This window comes from Trichosurus vulpecula, chromosome 4 (genome assembly GCF_011100635.1).
Source record: "Trichosurus vulpecula isolate mTriVul1 chromosome 4, mTriVul1.pri, whole genome shotgun sequence".
Lineage (NCBI taxonomy): Eukaryota > Metazoa > Chordata > Mammalia > Diprotodontia > Phalangeridae > Trichosurus > Trichosurus vulpecula.
In genome coordinates, this window is record NC_050576.1 from 158,762,868 (window position 1) to 158,781,386 (window position 18,519).

The 18,519-nt window shown below is 34.6% G+C and overlaps 1 protein-coding gene and 2 pseudogenes across 1 annotated transcript; 2 read left to right on the forward strand and 1 right to left on the reverse strand.

Moving 5' to 3' along the window:
- The first annotated feature begins 1,841 nt into the window (after positions 1 to 1,841).
- LOC118846887 lies at positions 1,842 to 2,421 on the forward strand (annotated as a pseudogene).
- Positions 2,422 to 12,731: 10,310 nt separating this feature from the next.
- Positions 12,732 to 13,128, forward strand: LOC118848323 (60S ribosomal protein L35-like). Its single transcript, XM_036757168.1, has one exon. The coding sequence runs from the start codon at positions 12,738 to 12,740 to the stop codon at positions 13,107 to 13,109; it is 372 nt and encodes a 123-aa protein (XP_036613063.1). The 5' UTR covers positions 12,732 to 12,737; the 3' UTR covers positions 13,110 to 13,128.
- A 1,046-nt stretch (positions 13,129 to 14,174) lies between these two features.
- LOC118846889 lies at positions 14,175 to 15,114 on the reverse strand (annotated as a pseudogene).
- Positions 15,115 to 18,519: the final 3,405 nt, after the last annotated feature.

The window sequence follows — 18,519 nt, forward strand, 5'->3', positions numbered from 1 at the left end:
ATGATGCAAGAAAGCCATGAAAAACAATCAATGACTTGCTCAAGCAGACCAAAAAAATACTGAAGAAAATAACACCTTAAAAAATACACTAATTCAAATGGCAAAAGAGCTCCAAAAAGCCAATGAGGAGAAGAATGCCTTGAAAGGCAGAATGAGCCAAATGGAAAAGGATGTCCAAAAGACCACTGAAGAAAATACTACCTCAAAAACTAGATTGGAGCAAGTGGAAGCTACTGACTTTATGAAAAATCAAGATATTATAAAACAGAACCAAAGGAATGAAAAAGTGGAAGACAATGTGAACTATCTCATTGGAAAAACTACTGACCTGGAAAATAGATCCAGGTGGGATAATTTAAAAATTATTGGCCTACCTGAAAGCCATGATCAAAAAAAGAGCCAAGATATCATCTTTCAAGAAATTATCAAGGAGAACTGCCCTGATATTCTAGAGCCAGAGGGTAAAAGAGAAATTGAAAGAATCAACCAATCACCTCCTGAAAAAAGATCCCTAAAAGAAAACTCCTAGGAATATTGTTGCCAAATTCCAGAGCTCCCAGATCAAGGAGAACATACTGCAAGCAGCCAGAAAGAAACAATTTGAGTATTGTGGAAACATAATCAGGATAACACAAGATCTAGCAGCTTCTACATTAAGGGATCAATGGAGCTAGGATTAAGAAGAAGAATCACCTACCCAGCAAAACTGAGTATAATGCTCCAAGGCAAAATATGGATTTTCAATAAAATTGAGGACTTTCAAGCTTTCTCAGTGAAAAGACCAGAGCTGAATAGAAAATTTGACTTTCAAACACAAGAATCAAGAGAAGCATGAAAAGGTAAACAAGAAAGAGAAATCACAAGAGACTTACTAAAGTTGAACTGTTTTGTTTACATTCCTACATGGAAAGATGATGTGTGTAATTCATGAGACCTCAGTATTAGGGTAGATATATATATACATATATATATGTGTGTGTGTGTGTGTGTGTGTGTATACATGGAAGGCACAGGGTGAGTTGAATATGAAGGGATGATATGTAAAAAAGTAGAATCAAATTAAGGGACGAGAGAGGAGTGTTTTGAGAAAGGGAGAGATAGAATGGAGTAAAGTATCTCACATAAAAGTGGCAAGAAAAAGCAGTTCTTTGGAAGGGAAGAGGGGTGGGTGAGGGGGAAAGAGTGAATCTTGCTCTCATCAGATTTGACTTGAGAAGAGAATAACATACACACTCAATTGGGTATCTTACCCCACAGGAAAGAAGAGGGAGGGGATAAAAAATGGGAGACTATAGAAGTGAGGGCAGATGGGGGAGGAGGTAATCAAAAGCAAACAGGGACAGGGTCAAGGGAAAAAATAGAATTAAGGGGGACAGGATAGAAGGGAACAAAATATAGTTAGTCTTTCACAACATGAGTATTATGGAAGGGTTTTGCATAATGATACATGTGTGGCCTATGTTGAATTGCTTGCCTTCTTAGGGAGGGTGGGAGGGAAGGGAAGAGGGGAGAGAATTTGGAACTCAAAGTTATAAAAGCAGATGTTAAAAAAAAGTTTTTGCATGCAAGTGGGAAATAAGATATACAGGCAATGGGGCATAGAAATCTATCTTGCCCTACAAGAAAATAAGGAAAAAGGGGATGGGGGGGAGGGACTGGGGTGACAGAAGGGAGGGCTGACTGGGGAACGGGGCAATCAGAATATATGCCATCTTGGAGTGGGCAGAGGGTAGAAATGGGGAGAAAATTTGCAACTCAGAATCTTGCGGAAATCAATGCTGAAAACTAAAAATATTAAATTAAAACAAAAAAAGGAAAACAATTGGCAGAGCTGCAGCCTGATGGTGGCCAGAGGCAGCAATCCTTGTATAGGCAATGTGGAGGAAGATGCCTCGCAGCTCATCTTCCTCAAAGAGTTTGAAACAGCAGAAACTCTTCTAAGAAAATTCTCAAGTCCACATGCTTCTAGAGCTTCGAAAACAACAGAATGAAAGTGCAGAGGATGAAGAAGAACGTTCAGAGGTTTTCATGAAAACTCTAAATTGCACTGCACAGTTTAGTCATTTTAAAAACAGGAAAACCATTAGTAGTGTTGGGAGTTTGTTACTCCAGAAAAAACTCCATAAGTTTGAGTTGGCCTGTTTAGCAAACCTTTGCTCTGAGAGAGCAGAAGAGGCTAAGGCTCTGATTCCAAGTCTGGAGGGTCAATTTGAAGATGAGGAATTGCAACATATTCTTGATGATATCCAGACCAAGAGGAGATTGCAGCCTTTCAGTGAAGACAGAAGAAAAATTTCCCAAAATGCCTCTGCAGCTGAGAAGAACTCATACTCCCTTCAGAGACCATACAGAAATTTAATCACAAAAGTTGGTCAAGCTTCCCATGGACAAGGCAATGCAAAGTCTTGCATCAACAAGTAATTCGAACTTGTGAACAGTTGTGATTCTGATTGGCTCTTTGAATATTTGAGATGTGGCTAAGGCCAGGAATGCCATCTTAAAGGGCCTTTGGGGTGATTTTCTTTAATGAAGCATTTTTAAATGAGGTACTGGACAAGTACCTACATCCTTGCATCGTCTTCTCCATCCCTTCTCTTAAAGGGAAATGTTTAAGGAGAAAGAGTGAAGTGGGAGAATTTAGCCAGTAAATACATATGGCATGTTATTGAGTACCTCATGTCACTGAATTTAGCACTACATTTATATTCACATTTCTGGTTTGAATTTCATGCTATTGCAAAATATTATTGACCCAGATTCAAATGTGTAAAAGTTGCTTGACTAAAAAAAGAGTTGTGCCTCATATAAATGATAGAAGGAATGAACCTATACCTGAATGTTTGAAATTCTTAAAAAACAGAAAAACTGAAACCTCACAATCTTGAAGTAACATACAGTCAATTTGGCCAAAGCTCAGAGGGAAAAAGATAGAGAAATTACTGGCAGTCTTAGGGTATCACTGTCTATAAGTTCAAAAGAACCTTGATTGAGGAGTCTCAGTTTGGCCTCTCACATATCCTCAAGGCTTCAAGGTTTTGGAGCAGGAAGGAATTTGTAGGATTTACACTTATGTGACAGTTGCTCTGGGAAACAGTACTTTCTGAATTTAAGCTAGTCCTTGATCCTGATTTTAAATGCCATTCAATTCAATATAGGATTGGTATATCACTGGAAAGTATTGGGGAGGAATGGAGAGAAAGAGATTTGATTCTCGTTGGGTCATCACAATGAACTAACTTTGGGACAGTTTTCTAGCTCTAAATTTCAACATTGATTTCTGAAAGGTCATACAATTTTGTTTTGTAATTGCTTTTCTCCCACCCTGAAATCTGTTAGTGTAATTTGATCTAATAATAAAAAGTGGGATTCCCTATCAGATATCCAGTTAATTGTTAAGTTCCTAAGAAGTAAATTTGCTCTAGGAAATAAAATTACTTTTCAATAAAAAAAAGTAAAACCATTTAGGAATAGCTAAAATGAGTATTTTATACAAATGAGGTGCGCAAGGAAGAACCAACACAGAGTAATTAGATGGGGGAAGAGCTTTTATCATATAAATGTGTGTGTGTATACATATACATGTATATATACATATATGTACATATATGTATACATATATATATACATATGTGTATATATATGAGTATAAAAGTCTTCTAAATTCAGAAAGAAATAAAATGCTAAAGGCATAGGTATTTATTGTATAGGCCTTCTTGAAATAGAAATCTATTTCTATATATTTTGAATTCTCACTCATGTTCTGCTGTGCACGTGACATGCTTTTTTAATTTTGTATTTGTTTCAGTATTTAAGCTTATAATATGTTTCTTTTTCTTACTGTGTATTAAATTTCAGTAATTAAAAAAGCAAAAAAATTAGACAGCAACAAGAGAAACTAGAAATTCTAATTCAGGGGAGCAAATATGATGACATGTCTATCACTGAGATTTGGTGTAATAAAGGCTGTGATTGAACTTTACTGGGTGGTTATATGTCATTCAAAAAAAGGATAGGTAAAAGGAAGTGAAGGGATAAGATTGAATATTAAGAAGATATGTTCCTATCTAAGAAAACCTATGAAACAAAGGGTGAATCATGAGAAAGAACACGGGGGTGAAGATCAAAGAAGGTAGAAACAGAAGCAATTTTTATTGGAGTATACTTCTGGCATGCCAGACAGAAAGAGAAAAGAGATAGGGAGTTTGGGAAATAGATCACAAACCTCAAAGGCATGGAATTGTAACAATGGGTGACTACAATTAACTCTCTCTCTCTCTCTCTCTCTCTCTCTCTGTGTGTGTGTGTGTCTCCCCCTCCCTCCCTCTCTCTCTTTCCTCTTCCTCTGCTCTTTGCATTTTTTTACAAGACAGCAAATAACTTCTTGACTTGTATTATTAACAATTTTATACTTCTAAGTGCAGAAGTAACAACATGGTCTTATTCTATTCTAGAGCTGGTTCTTACTAGCAAGGAGGAGTAGGTTGCTTGGGGGGGAAGCGGTGGAGAGGGGAAATGATGGGAGCATCAGGTAGAAGCAGTCACTTTTATTCTAGAATTTGTGATAAAGTAGAAGAGGCAATCTGGACACAGTTTTATATGCACTCTAAATTTTGGAAAAATGAATGTTCAGAGGAAAGATAAATAGGATTGCATGGTCTAAAATTACTTTCAGAGAAGTCAATCCAAGAAATATGATAGACACTCAAGAATGACATTATGTAGACACAGACAAAAAAAAATACCTCCAAGGAAAAAGAAATATAGAATTTGTCTGAAGTAGATGCATAGGGAATTCACTCAACAAATTAGATTTTTAAAATAAATATGCTGGGTTAGCCAGGTGGCTCAGTGGATAGAGCACCAGCCCTGGGGTAGGAGGACCTGAGTTCAAATCAGGCCTCAGACACTTGACATTTACTAGCTCTGTGACTTTGGTAAGTCACTTACTCCTGATTGCCTCAAAATTAATTAATTAATTGATTGATTTATGTGCTTCAGATGGAAATAAGGTGAAGAAACAGACACACCTACATACCAAGGTTGTTGTGAGGATATAGTAGGATATACAGAGATTGTATAGATGTATAAAATAAGATATATAAAATAAGCATTTTGCATACTTTAAAGTGCTAAAGAGATGTTTATTATAACTGTTACTATTATTATCATAATGAAAATTAATATGAGAACATGGCAAAGTTCTATTAAATCAGGAATACCAAAGCTTGAAATAAGGTTAGACCAGAGAGACAAAACCAGGACAAAAAAATATGTATATGTTTTCGGGAGGTAAAATGGAGGCATGGAAAAGGAATATGACCTTTGCTTCGAAAGGGAAATGGTTCAAAAACAACTGACATAAGTAAGAGGGCAGAGATATTCAATTCTTTTTGCTCTGTTTTTTTTCTCAAAGGAGAATGGTTATTATATAGGAAGTGACAGAAAACACATTAACAACGGGGAGTTGATATACAAAATAAGTAAAGCGATAGTGAGCATGTAAGTAGCACTGATGAATTCAAGTCACCTGACCAAGATGAACTACATGCTTGGGACCTAAAAGACCTGGAAGGTATGACTGCTAAGCTACCATCACTGATAACTGAAAGTTCATGGAAAAGTGCAAAAGCATCACCATGTGTAATAAGGACAAACGTTGCTCTGATTTTCAACAAAGGAAAGAGAATAGTGTCTGTAAACAGTGGACCATGGAGCATGAATCTGATTCCTGGGGAAATTCTTGAGGGGATCCTTTAAGAGATCATTGAAGACTATCCAAAATGTGAAGTTGTGGTCACAAAGAGCTAACATGGTTTCTTCAAGAAAGATTGTGTCAGACTAAACTGATGTCCATTTTAGAGCCGATTATTATACTAGTAACTGATGGGAATGCTATGGATATAGTTTCTCTATATTTTGGAAAAGCTTTTAATAAAGTATTTCATACTCTTCTTCTGGAGAAGATGGAGAAAAATAAATTAGATGATAATTCAATCAGGATTCAGAATGATTAGATAGTCAGACTCAAAGAGTAAGTGTTAATGGCTCAATGTCAATGTGGCAGAAGGTATCCAATAAGGAGATCTGAACTTGGCCTTGTGCTATTTAACATTTTCATCAATGTCTTAGATACAGGCATAAATAGCATACTCATCAAAGTTTCAGATGACATAATAATGAGAGGATCACCAACAAAATGGATGGCAGAGTCTAGATAAAAATATATCTTGTCAGACTTGAGAACTGAGCTGAATCCAGCAAGGGGAAAATCAATAGAGGTAAGTGTAAAAGTCTTATACTTGAAGATAAACGATCAATTCCATAAACGTAAGTTGGAGATAACATTGATCTTAGTTGTTTTCGGAAAATGATCTGTGTATTTAACTGGGTTGTGAGCTGAAAATGCTACAGCTGGGTAATGTGGTGGCTAAAAAATGGTGACTGTAAACTTGTTGCGCATTAAGAGGAGCATATTGTCCAGGAATCGTGTCACATGTGAGGTAAGCTAAGGCAAGTTTCTCTAAGCAAGATAATATTTTATTTAAATGTAATGAATCCTTGGAATAAGATAGTCAATGGCTGCCTCAATTACAGTCAAAGATCCTGAGCAATAGGACAGCTTCCCTTTTACAGGTTTTTGAAGAGTGCAGAACAAAGGACAGGACATGATAGCTGACATCATAGGGTTGGGGGAAACATGATTGGTTACATAGCTGAAGCATGGGGAACAATATGGCTGGTCAGAAGTCAGAAATGAGGGCTAGCAATAACATCCCTCCTTTCCTCCTGTGATTAAAAACTGTTCATTTTTGGAGTCCATCTGCAAGATAATGACCCAGACTTCTTTGGATAACACACCAGACTTCTTTGAAGTATAGCTTGTTGGTATAACGATATTAGGCCCAACTCCCTTATGGCATGCCACATCCCCCAATGTTAGCAGAATTCCTTGAGATAAGAATAGCACAGTGATTAGTCAAAGAACTGGATGTCTAAACATAACCCATTACAGGCCAGCTGAATTTTGAACTAAGTCACATACAGAAAACCATGATGTAAGCAGTTATAAGACACAATCAATTAACTGTGACTAGGATCAATAAGAAAATTATACAAGATCAGTTTTAATCTTCTCAATTCCTTCCTTTGATCACTTATCTATTATCCTATTCTATAATATCTCTAACATATCACTACTCACTGGGTGCAATCTTGAGGACAGGTCAGAATAGGCTTTAACACAACAACTAATGCCAAGGCTAAAAAAGATAGAAAGATAGAGGGCAACAAGGGCCCATACACCAAGGGTAGAAAACAGGTTGTTTCCCTGCTAAGTGAACCAAGAGGGACTCCACCAGGGATTACCCAAGGGAGGTAGTTGTGTACAATTTTCCTGACCAGTTAATAAAAATTAAAAGATAGAAATGTAAGAACAACAAGATAGATTAAATATAGCACAAGTCATAGTAAGAATATCTAAAAGCATGGACTAAATTTAGAAGGGAGCTTTACATGTTTCAAGGTAACTAAGAAAACTCAGCAAACATAAATACACTGTAATAAAAGTCAAAGTAATACAATAATTATCATCAACAACAACTAACATCAAGTATCCTAGTAACCCATTCCCAACGTCCATTTAATCATCTCATTTCATCATCTCATTTCATCTTAGAGGTTCCATGTAATTGTCTGGTCTTCCATTCCATCTTTACTTGGACATTCTAGAATAGGTTTCTTTCTCAAGACAGTTCTGAAGGGGGCTTCTCTTCAGTAGATTTGCTTCTCTTGTTCCATTTCACTTGTACATTTTTAGACATTCCCACTAAAATCTTTTACAAAACAGATCTCAATACAATTGAGCACCTCTTCATAAACATATCCGTTTTCTAATAACTAAGTTCATGTGATGAAAACCAGATAATTTTAGTTCTGATCTTGTTAACCACCACGCTATAGGAAGAGCATCAAACTAGGAACCCATAGCTCACTTGGAACCTTAGAAAATTTAAGTTCTTACATTCCCCTTTCTGTTTCTATGCTTATCCAAGCCCTGTACCTGATATAAATACCACAAACAAAAGGCTGAAATATCTATAAAAATCTCTGAGGATCTGACTTGTAAAAAAACTGCTGTGTAAAATGAGCCTTTCTGGTTAAAGATCTAATATTTAATAAAATAGATATGCAAGCTAGGGTTAAGAGTGCCTATCTAAATTGGCATTGACTCCATTACCATTTACCTTTCTGCAGTATAAGTTGGAAAAATTGTTGTGTTGATATATTTAGGAAATTCAAATACCAACAGAAAAATAAAAAATAAAATTTGAAAATGCCATAGAAGGCAAAACCTTTCAAATTACATATATAATCATTTGATCTTGTTGTTTTCTTCAAAAATTATCTCAATTTTCCACTCTAATTTTTAGCACTGCAACTAATTCTGAATCCTCCCTTGGTAGTAAAGACTGATGAGGATCTAATGCATATATAAAAACATAGATAATAATGATCTTTGTGAGTAGATGACCTCTAGTACACAAATGGATTTACTTAAAAATTTAAAAATGTCACTCCAATTATAGCAAAATGTCTGGGGATAGGGTGTGTAAATATATTAAGTAATGAATTTCAAATAGTATACCAAGAACAGTGCATATTAAATGAGCTGTCATAGTAAAATATGTTTGCAATCGGGACACACTCTACAAAATGGTGTTCATGTCACCTTAAATAATAAATATTTTTAAAAATATCTTGAACTGACCTAACAATCTCAGTTGTGAATTTACACTGTTAGACCCTTCTGTGTATTTCCTCATAATCTTAATATAGGATTCATTTTTCTTATGTCAATTCATTAACAGCTTAATATATTTTCCAGTTGGTGTAATTAGTCAGAACTTATTTTCAATTCCTGTTACCTCTGTTTCTCTGTCTAAAGGGATATGTAGTAACATCCAAACCCCAGGTGTGTCCCATATATTATGTTTTGCTTCTTTACTGGTTGGGTCTTTGACGAAATGTGTTTCGTATTAATGCCTTTCAAACTATGAAGACTATGTTTCTAAAAGAAAGCTACTTGTGATGGAACATACTCTTTTCTATGTAAAACAATTTGGAAATGCATTTGACTAAATTAATATCATCTTATTAGTCATTTAAATTCATGATATTTTGAATGTTATTCTTATGTTTCTAAATTTTCTTGTATTATAACTTCTGAGAAATCATTGTTAGAGACATGCTGTTTAAGAGGATGTTAAATTAAGTCATTGTTTGAACAATCCGGCTGGCAGCTTCTGTGGGGGTATAAGATTCACCCACAGCCAGCACCCAGAAAGCTGCCAAAAGCACAGGTTCTTCTGATCTGCTTAATTAAGGAAAGCAAGGTGAAGGGGTTGACAAGCTTACTTTTAATTCAGCATTCAAATATCATTCAGTTAATTCAGGGGAAAAAACCAGCACCCTGAACTTCAAAACAAAATGCAAACAAATTACAAACACCAACAGACTTTGTCTGACTAAATCCCAACACATAGTTACCAGAGTTCAACAAGGTCTCAGCATCCAGGTTTACAAGCTGGAGGCCTCCTTAGCTACAGCTGCCTGGAGCCTGCTCATCAATACCATCTCCAGAGCCCCACACAAATGGCTCTGTCCTCCCTTCTTATAGGGCTTCAGACATCAAACATCATCTGAATCACCAGAGCTCAGGCTCTGGTGATTGGTTCTTGAGTTGGCCCCTCCCCTTGGGACCCTGGGAGGTTCACATCCACATGGATTACATTAACACCTAATGGGGTTTGGGCCTGGGGCTTAGCACCTAGTAAAGCTCACTGAGATAAATTGAGTCACTCAAAGAAAACAAAGGCCATTCTGGTTACAGTCATTAAGAAATTTAACTCTTTTTAATGGGCTACTGTGAAATTGTTGATTGAATTATTAGAGATTTTTGTTATACTGTTAAAATTACTGAGCATTTAACTGGCAAAAGGGAAGAATAACACTTGTTTTATGGAAGAAAAAAGTAAAGAAAGAGACCTTGTAAAAAATTTTCGTATATACAATTTGCCAAGTTTCTTAAGAAAGGTCATGAGACACTATCAGTCCTGTGAAAGGATTTGTGCATTGGCTTATTTAGGGAATAGGATCCCCTCCTTTATTACAAACACTTCACGACAAAAAGGGGAAGAACCTAAGAGCCCTTTTATAGTATAGAAGTTATTTATGTGATGAACTCAAAAAATTATGAGTTATGCTTAAAATAGAATAGTCATCCCTCAACATTTTTGATTTTCCCATTCACAGTTTTGCTTACTTATGGAGTGCCCATTGATAATTAAATAGGAAACTTTGGAAATTTGCAGAGTACTGTAGAAAATCACAGTTGATGTGCATATGTAATGAAAACTAAAAATATCAGTACAAAAATATTGTATATTATTAATCTATTTAATAATTTTACTACCATAAGCATACATAGATAAAGTTACTATAAACAGTGAATTTTGTTAAAAGTTTAAGTGTGCTAAAGAAAGAACTATAGGCTTCAAACTTTCTTTGGGAATGCCTCTTCTTTGCTTCCCAACCATGCAGAATCAGTCATATAATTTTCTCCCACAATAATCTTTGTATCTTGCAATTTTCATAGAAGAAAATTTGTGAAGCAGTTGCTGCAAGTACTCCAGTGGCTATGAAGACTCTGCATAATGTGTGAGATATTAATCAATCTCTCTCATGGAGAAATGCAACTTTCTAATGGGTGCAGTATGTTGTTTTACTTGTTTTTTGTGTTAAATAAATATGATCGAAAGTGTATTAAAATGAAGCATTAATGTGGGGCGTAGAGTTACTTAGTCTTTTTTTTTTTGCTTTCATGGTGATCCTGCACCCCTAACTGCCATGAATGTTGTGGGATGGTTGCATTTCAAAGTTACATCTTGAAACAGCTTAGTATTAACAGGCTTCAGTCTTAAGGGTTTAATTTTGTTCAAAGGGTTAATATGCAATACCTTAAGAAATGAATATCTGTCGGCCTGTTAACTACTGTCATGTTTCCAAGGGATTCTATTTGAGTAAAAACTATCCTATATTTACTATCTGTGCAAGATTAAAGGATATGATTATTTTATTGCTTGATTTTATACCAGGATGAATTTAAACTGGAGAAGTGGAATGAGTAAAAGAAAATAATGTTGAGTGATTTTTGGAAGTTCTGCAACATTTTTAGTGCTAGGTAATTTATTGCAACAACATGAGAGTAATAACCACTGTATCCAGTCCTAAGTGTGATTAGTCAAACTTGCTACTTGAGTAGCAAGTCTTGTGGGACTGTAATCTGATATTATTCTAAACTTTTATTTCAATTAGGATTATCTGATTCATCATTTTATTGAGTCAGTATTCTGCCATTGGAAGGAAACGCCGTGACCTGCTCAAAGGGAGTATAATCTAAGACTTTGAGGGGAGAAGTAGATCTTCCAGAATTAGCAAGTGTCACATAAAAGAACAATCAACTAGCAGGTACAGCACACTCCTGGAAAAGATGACATCCATCCATTCATTCATTCACTCACAGTATCACAGAACAAAACATCTAAAAGGGACTTCATTAATATAATATGTGCATATACAAGTATATCTTATATATAACATCTTCAGCAAATGGTCATCTAGCTTCTGCCTGAATATCCCTAGCAAGAGGAAAACTCATCACTTGCCAAAGAAGTTCTACCATTTTTGTATATGGAACCCAACAAGAAAAAAAAGGTTTTCATGTATATAGGCAATTCTGCTCAGCAACTTCCAACCATACTCCTATTTCACCTTTTGGGAGCAAAAAGAAAAAGTCTAATCACTTCCAAGTTTCAGTCCTTCAAATAGTTGAAGACAGCTATCCCAGCTTCTCTGTGCCCTTCCTTAATTACTCGAACAATCCCAAAGTCTGACAATGAACCTTGTAATGACATGTTTTTTGATATTTTCATGGTCCTGATCACCCAGTGCTAAATGTGTTAGAGACTGTAAATTTCAACCTGGAGTAGTGGAAAATGCATAGAAAGTATATAGGATCACAGTGTTTCTACTGTTTATGCACACTGTCTTTACTTCTGTGAACTCAGCATTCAATTTGAAACACAAATTTTTGTGAGATTGCATAAAATTTTAATGTGAATAGAATAAACTTCTCTGATAAATAAAGAATATCAAAATGATTTAGAAACCACAATTCAAGATTGTGTTGCTTATAAGAAATATACTAGAAACTTGAAGATTTTTACAGAGTTAAAATGAGTGTATTGCACTGAATTTATTATGCATCTAGTGAATTCAGAAAGGCAGAGATGGCAATGATGATCTCAAAAAAGATATCAGTAAAAATGGTAAAAAGAGAAAAATAATGTAAAAAACATAGAATCATCAGAGATAATGAAATGATAATAGCACTTAACATATATTTTTGAACCAGCATAAGCTTGCTGAGTTGCAGAGAAAAATAGACAGTAAAACTAAAAGCATGGGTGACATTAATATCACCCTGTCAAACCTAAACAATCTAACAAAAAGGTAAAAAATAAAGTTAAAGGCATGAATAGAATTTTACAAATAGTACACATGATGGATCTCTGACAATTATTGAATTAAAATAAAAAAGAAAAAATATTACTCAGCTTTGCAAAGTAACTTTAGAAAAACCATCCATGAGGCGGTGGTGGTGTGTGTGATCGGCGATCATGGCAAAAATCAAGGCCAGGGATCTTCGTGGGAAGAAGAAGGAGGAACTCCTCAAACAGTTGGATGATTTAAAGGTGGAACTTTCCCAGTTGAGAGTGGCCAAGGTCACTGGAGGAGCTGCATCCAAGCTATCTAAGATCCGAGTTGTCCGAAAATCTATTGCCCGAGTCCTAACTGTCATCAATCAGACACAGAAAGAGAACCTCAGGAAATTCTATAAGGGCAAGAAATACAAGCCTCTGGACCTTAGGCCCAAGAAGACCCGTGCCATGTGCCGCAGGCTTAATAAGCACGAGGAAAGCCTGAAGACCAAAAAACAGCAGAGGAAGGAACGCCTGTACCCCCTTCGGAAATTTGCTGTTAAGGCATGATTTGTTAAGGTGCTCAATAAAAAGATAAATTATTATTAAAAAAAAAAGAAAAAGAAAGAAAAACCATCCATGTATTAGTGTATAAAACATCATTAACAAATACAGAAAAGCAAAAATGTTAAATCTGTTACACTCATGTTACAATAAATGTGCGATTAATAAGGGACATTTAAAGAAAGGCTTTGAATATAAATTGAGACTAGAGTGATGTACATAGGTAGTAATAGAAAAGTGGCAGGTTTGGGATCAGGAAGCCCAGAGTTCAAATTCTGGCACAAAAAAACTTATTATGTCTGTGACACTAAGGAAATCATTTAAGCCCTTTTACCCTTAGTTTCTTCATTTGTACAACTGAGGTAATAATAACATTTAATTTAAAGGGGTTTTGTGAGGATCCAGTGAGAAAATATGTGTAAAGTACTTTGAAAACATTAAAAGGTTATATGTTAGTTATTACAAAATAATTAAATATTGAAGAATATGTGGATCAAAGGACAAATCATAAAAATAAGTGATTATATCATCAAAGAAAATGACAACAATGAATAAATAGAGCAAAACTTTTGGAATTCTCCCAAAGCAGTCTTTATGGAAAAATTTATGTCTCCAAACATTTTCACCTAACAAAGACAGACATAAGTTGGGCATGCAGCTAAAAATAAAAAACACTGAAAGCAGTTTTAGACCTACTAAATATCAAAAAACAGAAAATTTTTAAAAGAAACAAACAAATTTGAAAAGATCCTATTTGAACTCTAGAGAGATAGAACTTTAACCACTGAGACAATACTTGAAACATTAAATGAAAGAAATGGAAATCATGACAAAACTCAAGTCACCAATTTTCAGCCCTGTAATACAAACATCTGTATGGAGGCCAGTGAATTTTGTAGAGAAGTAAGAGTCTTTCAATCTAGTATTTTGCAGTCCACCAGCGTCACATGACCATTTAGGTGGTCAAGATTGGAATCTTCACAGGGAATTCTTTGCTACAACTAAAATTGTTTAGAATGGGGATCAAGCCAAGGAGGAAGAATCCGGCAAATTCTTGCCTATCAATGTAATCTATGGAGATGGATTTTTTTCCCAGTGTTGAGAAAAATAGGTCCTAGAGACCCTGGTGATACTGTTGATCAGCACAAAGGGGCATAAAGCTGGAAAACACCCAGACATTAAAGCAGAGATATGCATCATCCAAGGTCTATTTACTTTGGAATACATGTATATATATATATATATATATATATATATATATATATATATATATATACATACACACAGATATATGTTATATATATACAGATATATGTTATATATATATATATATAAAGATGGAGCTGACTAAATGTAAAGAGATAAAACTGCTCACAAGAATAAGGATAATATTGGAGGCTCTGATCTCAGGGGACATTCTAGGGGAGAAGCTGGTCCTACAAATATGAAGGAATTGCTGGTGGTGTTTTTGCATGACAAATATGATATATATATATATATATATATATATATATATATATATATATATATATATATATATATATATATATATATATATATATATATATACTGTTACATGTTGTGAGATCACACCACATAGCATCATAAGGGATTTCCATACTATAAAGTCATAGGTATTTGTGGCATAAATCCTGAAAACACAATAGCCTACATCCCAATTATTCATAAAACATGAGCTATTTAGAAGTGTAGTCATATATATAGAAATAGCTCCTTCTGTCAGTAAACTGAGAATCCAACAGAGGATAAAGGAAGGGATGATGCACTTCAGAGTCCTTACATTGAGCACTACACACACGGGGCTGTTTGTACTGATAATGATGGCTTGGAAACTACTCAAAAGGCCTGTGCTGCAGAGAGACAGGACCGGAAATACTCTGTCCAGGTAAACTACAATTTTACAACCAATATCACCAAAGAAATTTCTTATTCCTAAAAGTGCAACTGTCTGAAGAATTCCTTTAGAAAGTAGTAACAAGACATTGATAAGGGATGAAAATATTTTGAGATATAATGATCAGGGAACACTCCTGTGCTCCACTGGTATTATCAAGAATACGTAAAGAATATTCTCTATGGTAAATAGAATCATATGGAATTGGCATATATGAATAACTTACAATATGAATCATTAGAGGAAATCCTCATATTGAGGAAACTACCAATCCATTCGAATATCTTCATATTTTAGTATAAAATACTCCCAGAAAGAAGTTGAAAGACTAAATTACTCAATCTCCAAAATAGAAACTACAATGCAAAAAAAAAATTCCAAAAAGGGAAAGGAGGTACTCTTGGCCTAGACAAACCTCAAAGAAAATTCTATGACCATATTATCTGCAAAAAAATTATCTGCAAAAATAGAGGTGGAGGTAGGCTCCTTGGAAGAACACAGAATAATTTTTTAAAAATAATACTAACCAATAGTTTATCTAATTTCTTGTTTTGTTTTTTCTAAAATCAAATTCTAGTCTTATTTATTAATTCAGTGTTTTTCTTACATTCAATTTTATTCCTCTCACCTTTTATTTTTAGTATTTTCAATTTGGTGCTTATTTTTAAAAAAAAATTGTTCTTGTTCTAGCTTTTTAAAGTGAATACTCAATTCATTGTTCTGCTCTTTATTTTATAGATGTAAGCATTTAGGAATATAAATTTTCTTCTGATTACTGCTTTTGTTTCATCCCATAAGTTTTGGTAGTTTCCTCACTCTCATTCTCTTTGATAAAATTATTGTTTCTATGACTTGTTCTTCAACTCACTCATTCTTTAAGATTAAGTTATTTAATCTCCAATTAATTTTTAATCTATTTTTTCCATGGTCCCTTATCATACATAATTTTTATTGCATTATGATCTGAAAAGGATGAATTTAGTACTTTTCTTTTTCTGTATTTAGATATAAAGTTTTTATGCCCTAATATGTGGTCAGTCTTTGCAAAGGAACAACACGCCACTGAGAAAAATGTGTATTCCTTTCTATTCCCATTCAATTCTCTGCAGCTATCTATCATATCTAGCTTATCTAAGATTTTCTTCATCTCCTTGACTTCTGTCTTATTTTTGTTTGTTAAATTCATCTAATTCTGAGAGAAGAATGTGGGAGAGCCAGGTAATTTCCTGCTTTATTCTGCATACTATTAGATTGGCATTAAGGACAGAAAAAGTAAATGACAAATGTTGGAATGAAAGTGGGGAAAAATGAGACTTTAATGCATTGTTGGTGGAGTTGTGAACTAATTCAACTATTCTGGAGAGTAATTTGGAACTATGCCCAAAAGGCTGTAAGGAAGATGAGTGTTCCTGACTTCAGCTCCAGCACTCTATCCACTGCACCACCTATCTGCTCTACATAGTGCACATCATCCTTAGCCCTCGCCTTCCATCCTCTCCTCTCAAATACTCCCATTTAACCCTCCATAAAATAACCAATATTTATATAGAGTGACCCATGAGTCTTAGTGCAGTTTTAAGCTACTAAATCTTTTGGAATCAACATTTTATTTATTTATTTATTTATTTATTTGTTTGTTTGTTTGTTTATTATAAGTCAACATTTTAAAACAAGTGAAAAGCCACTTTAGCACCCTCATTATATCATATGAAGATTACTTAGTTGACAGGCTCAGTTCTATTCTTAACCATTTATCATTAGTACCCATTCCCATATTTGGTTACTTGGTTACTTTTAAGCTACTAAATCTTAAATGTTATTTCATTAAACTACTAAAGCTTAAAACTGCATTAAGATTTTGGGGCCATCTTGTACAGCCCTTTGAAGTTTTCTAAGTACTTTACATATATTATCTCATTTGAGTCTTAAAACAACCATATGAAGTAAACAATAGAGTACTAGGATCTCCACTTTCTATATGAAGAAATTGAGGCTCATGGAGTTTACATGATATCTCCATGATTATATAGTAAATAATGGTCTTTGAACCCAGATCTTCCTGATTCTAAATCTATCACTCTATACATTATGCTAGTGGTCTTAAAAGTAGGGATCCCCACCCTGTGGAGTTCTGTGGCACAATCCAAGGGTTGTACAGACAATGGTTTTGGTACAGCCTTGGAATGTGAAAAGGAAAAAAATTAGTAAAAATTACCATCTTCAAATCTTCAGTCCTTAACTCTAGATTTCTATCATCATGCCCATGACAAATGTTGTGGGGTTTTTTTGGTTTTGTTTTTCTTGATAAGTGCTGTTACAGGCTATTTTTTTATTCTCTCTGTTTTTCCAACTTCAGGAAGCCTTTATCATGCTACAAATGAATCTCAACAATCGTTCCCCTGGTCATGTTCTTCTGAAGATCTTTGCATATTTTCTACAGAATATAAGGTTGTTTTGTAGAAAACAATTTGTCAATTCTTAACGTTTTTCATTACCCATGGCATTTCTCTTTGCATTTTAATATGACTGATCTTATTTCATTATGATCTTGATTATTCAAACACTTGACCCCCGTACACCAACAGCTGCTATAATATCTCTAACATCCATTGAGGTGTGCTCTTTAAGAGCTACCACTTTATGTATTTCCTTGAAATATTATCCATTATTTAACACAATAGAATTTTTTAAAATGACATAAGAGAACAATAAAACACATGTGTGTAGCATGAAGTCTAGCACTCAACTTACAAAGAACTAAATAAAGATGGGGAAATCAGCTCAGTCTGTTCTATGTCATATGTTCTGAGTCAATATAGTTTCAGCAGAAGCATACATTCATGAACAACATTTTCATAAAATGAAATCTAATCAAAATTATTGTTTGTTTTGGATAATTGCTATTGAGATCTTCATCATCCTTCCAGTCACCCAGTGTCATCTTTGACTCATATTTCACCCATATCTTCCAAGTAGTGACCAGATCTTGGTTGTAACTCTCTAACACCTCTGACTTCAATCCCTTTCTCTGCACCACCAGCACTGCCACCATCCTAGTTGAGGCCCTCAATACATCTTCCTTGAACTATTACACCATACTCCTAATTCATCTGCCTGTATCAAATCTCTCCCCACTTTAGTCTATTCTCCCCATTTCTCATAAGATGATTTTACGAAAGCACAAGGCTGTCCATATCACCTCCGGTTTGTTAAACTCCAGTGGCTCCAAAATCAGTCTAGAGTCAAATATAAACTCTTCTATTTGACATTTAAAGGACTTTATGACCTGGTTGCAACCTACATTTCAAGTCTTAGTATAAATTATACTATTTCCTGTACTTATAATTCAGCCAAGTTGACTTTCTTCCAGTTCTTCCCACTCATGTAAAAACACAAGTAAAACATTCAAGTATGAATAGGAGTATGACAGCATCCATTAAGCAGAACTTTGTAAAGAAAGAGAAACAGATTTATATTGAAAACAAATTTACTGAAGTGAAA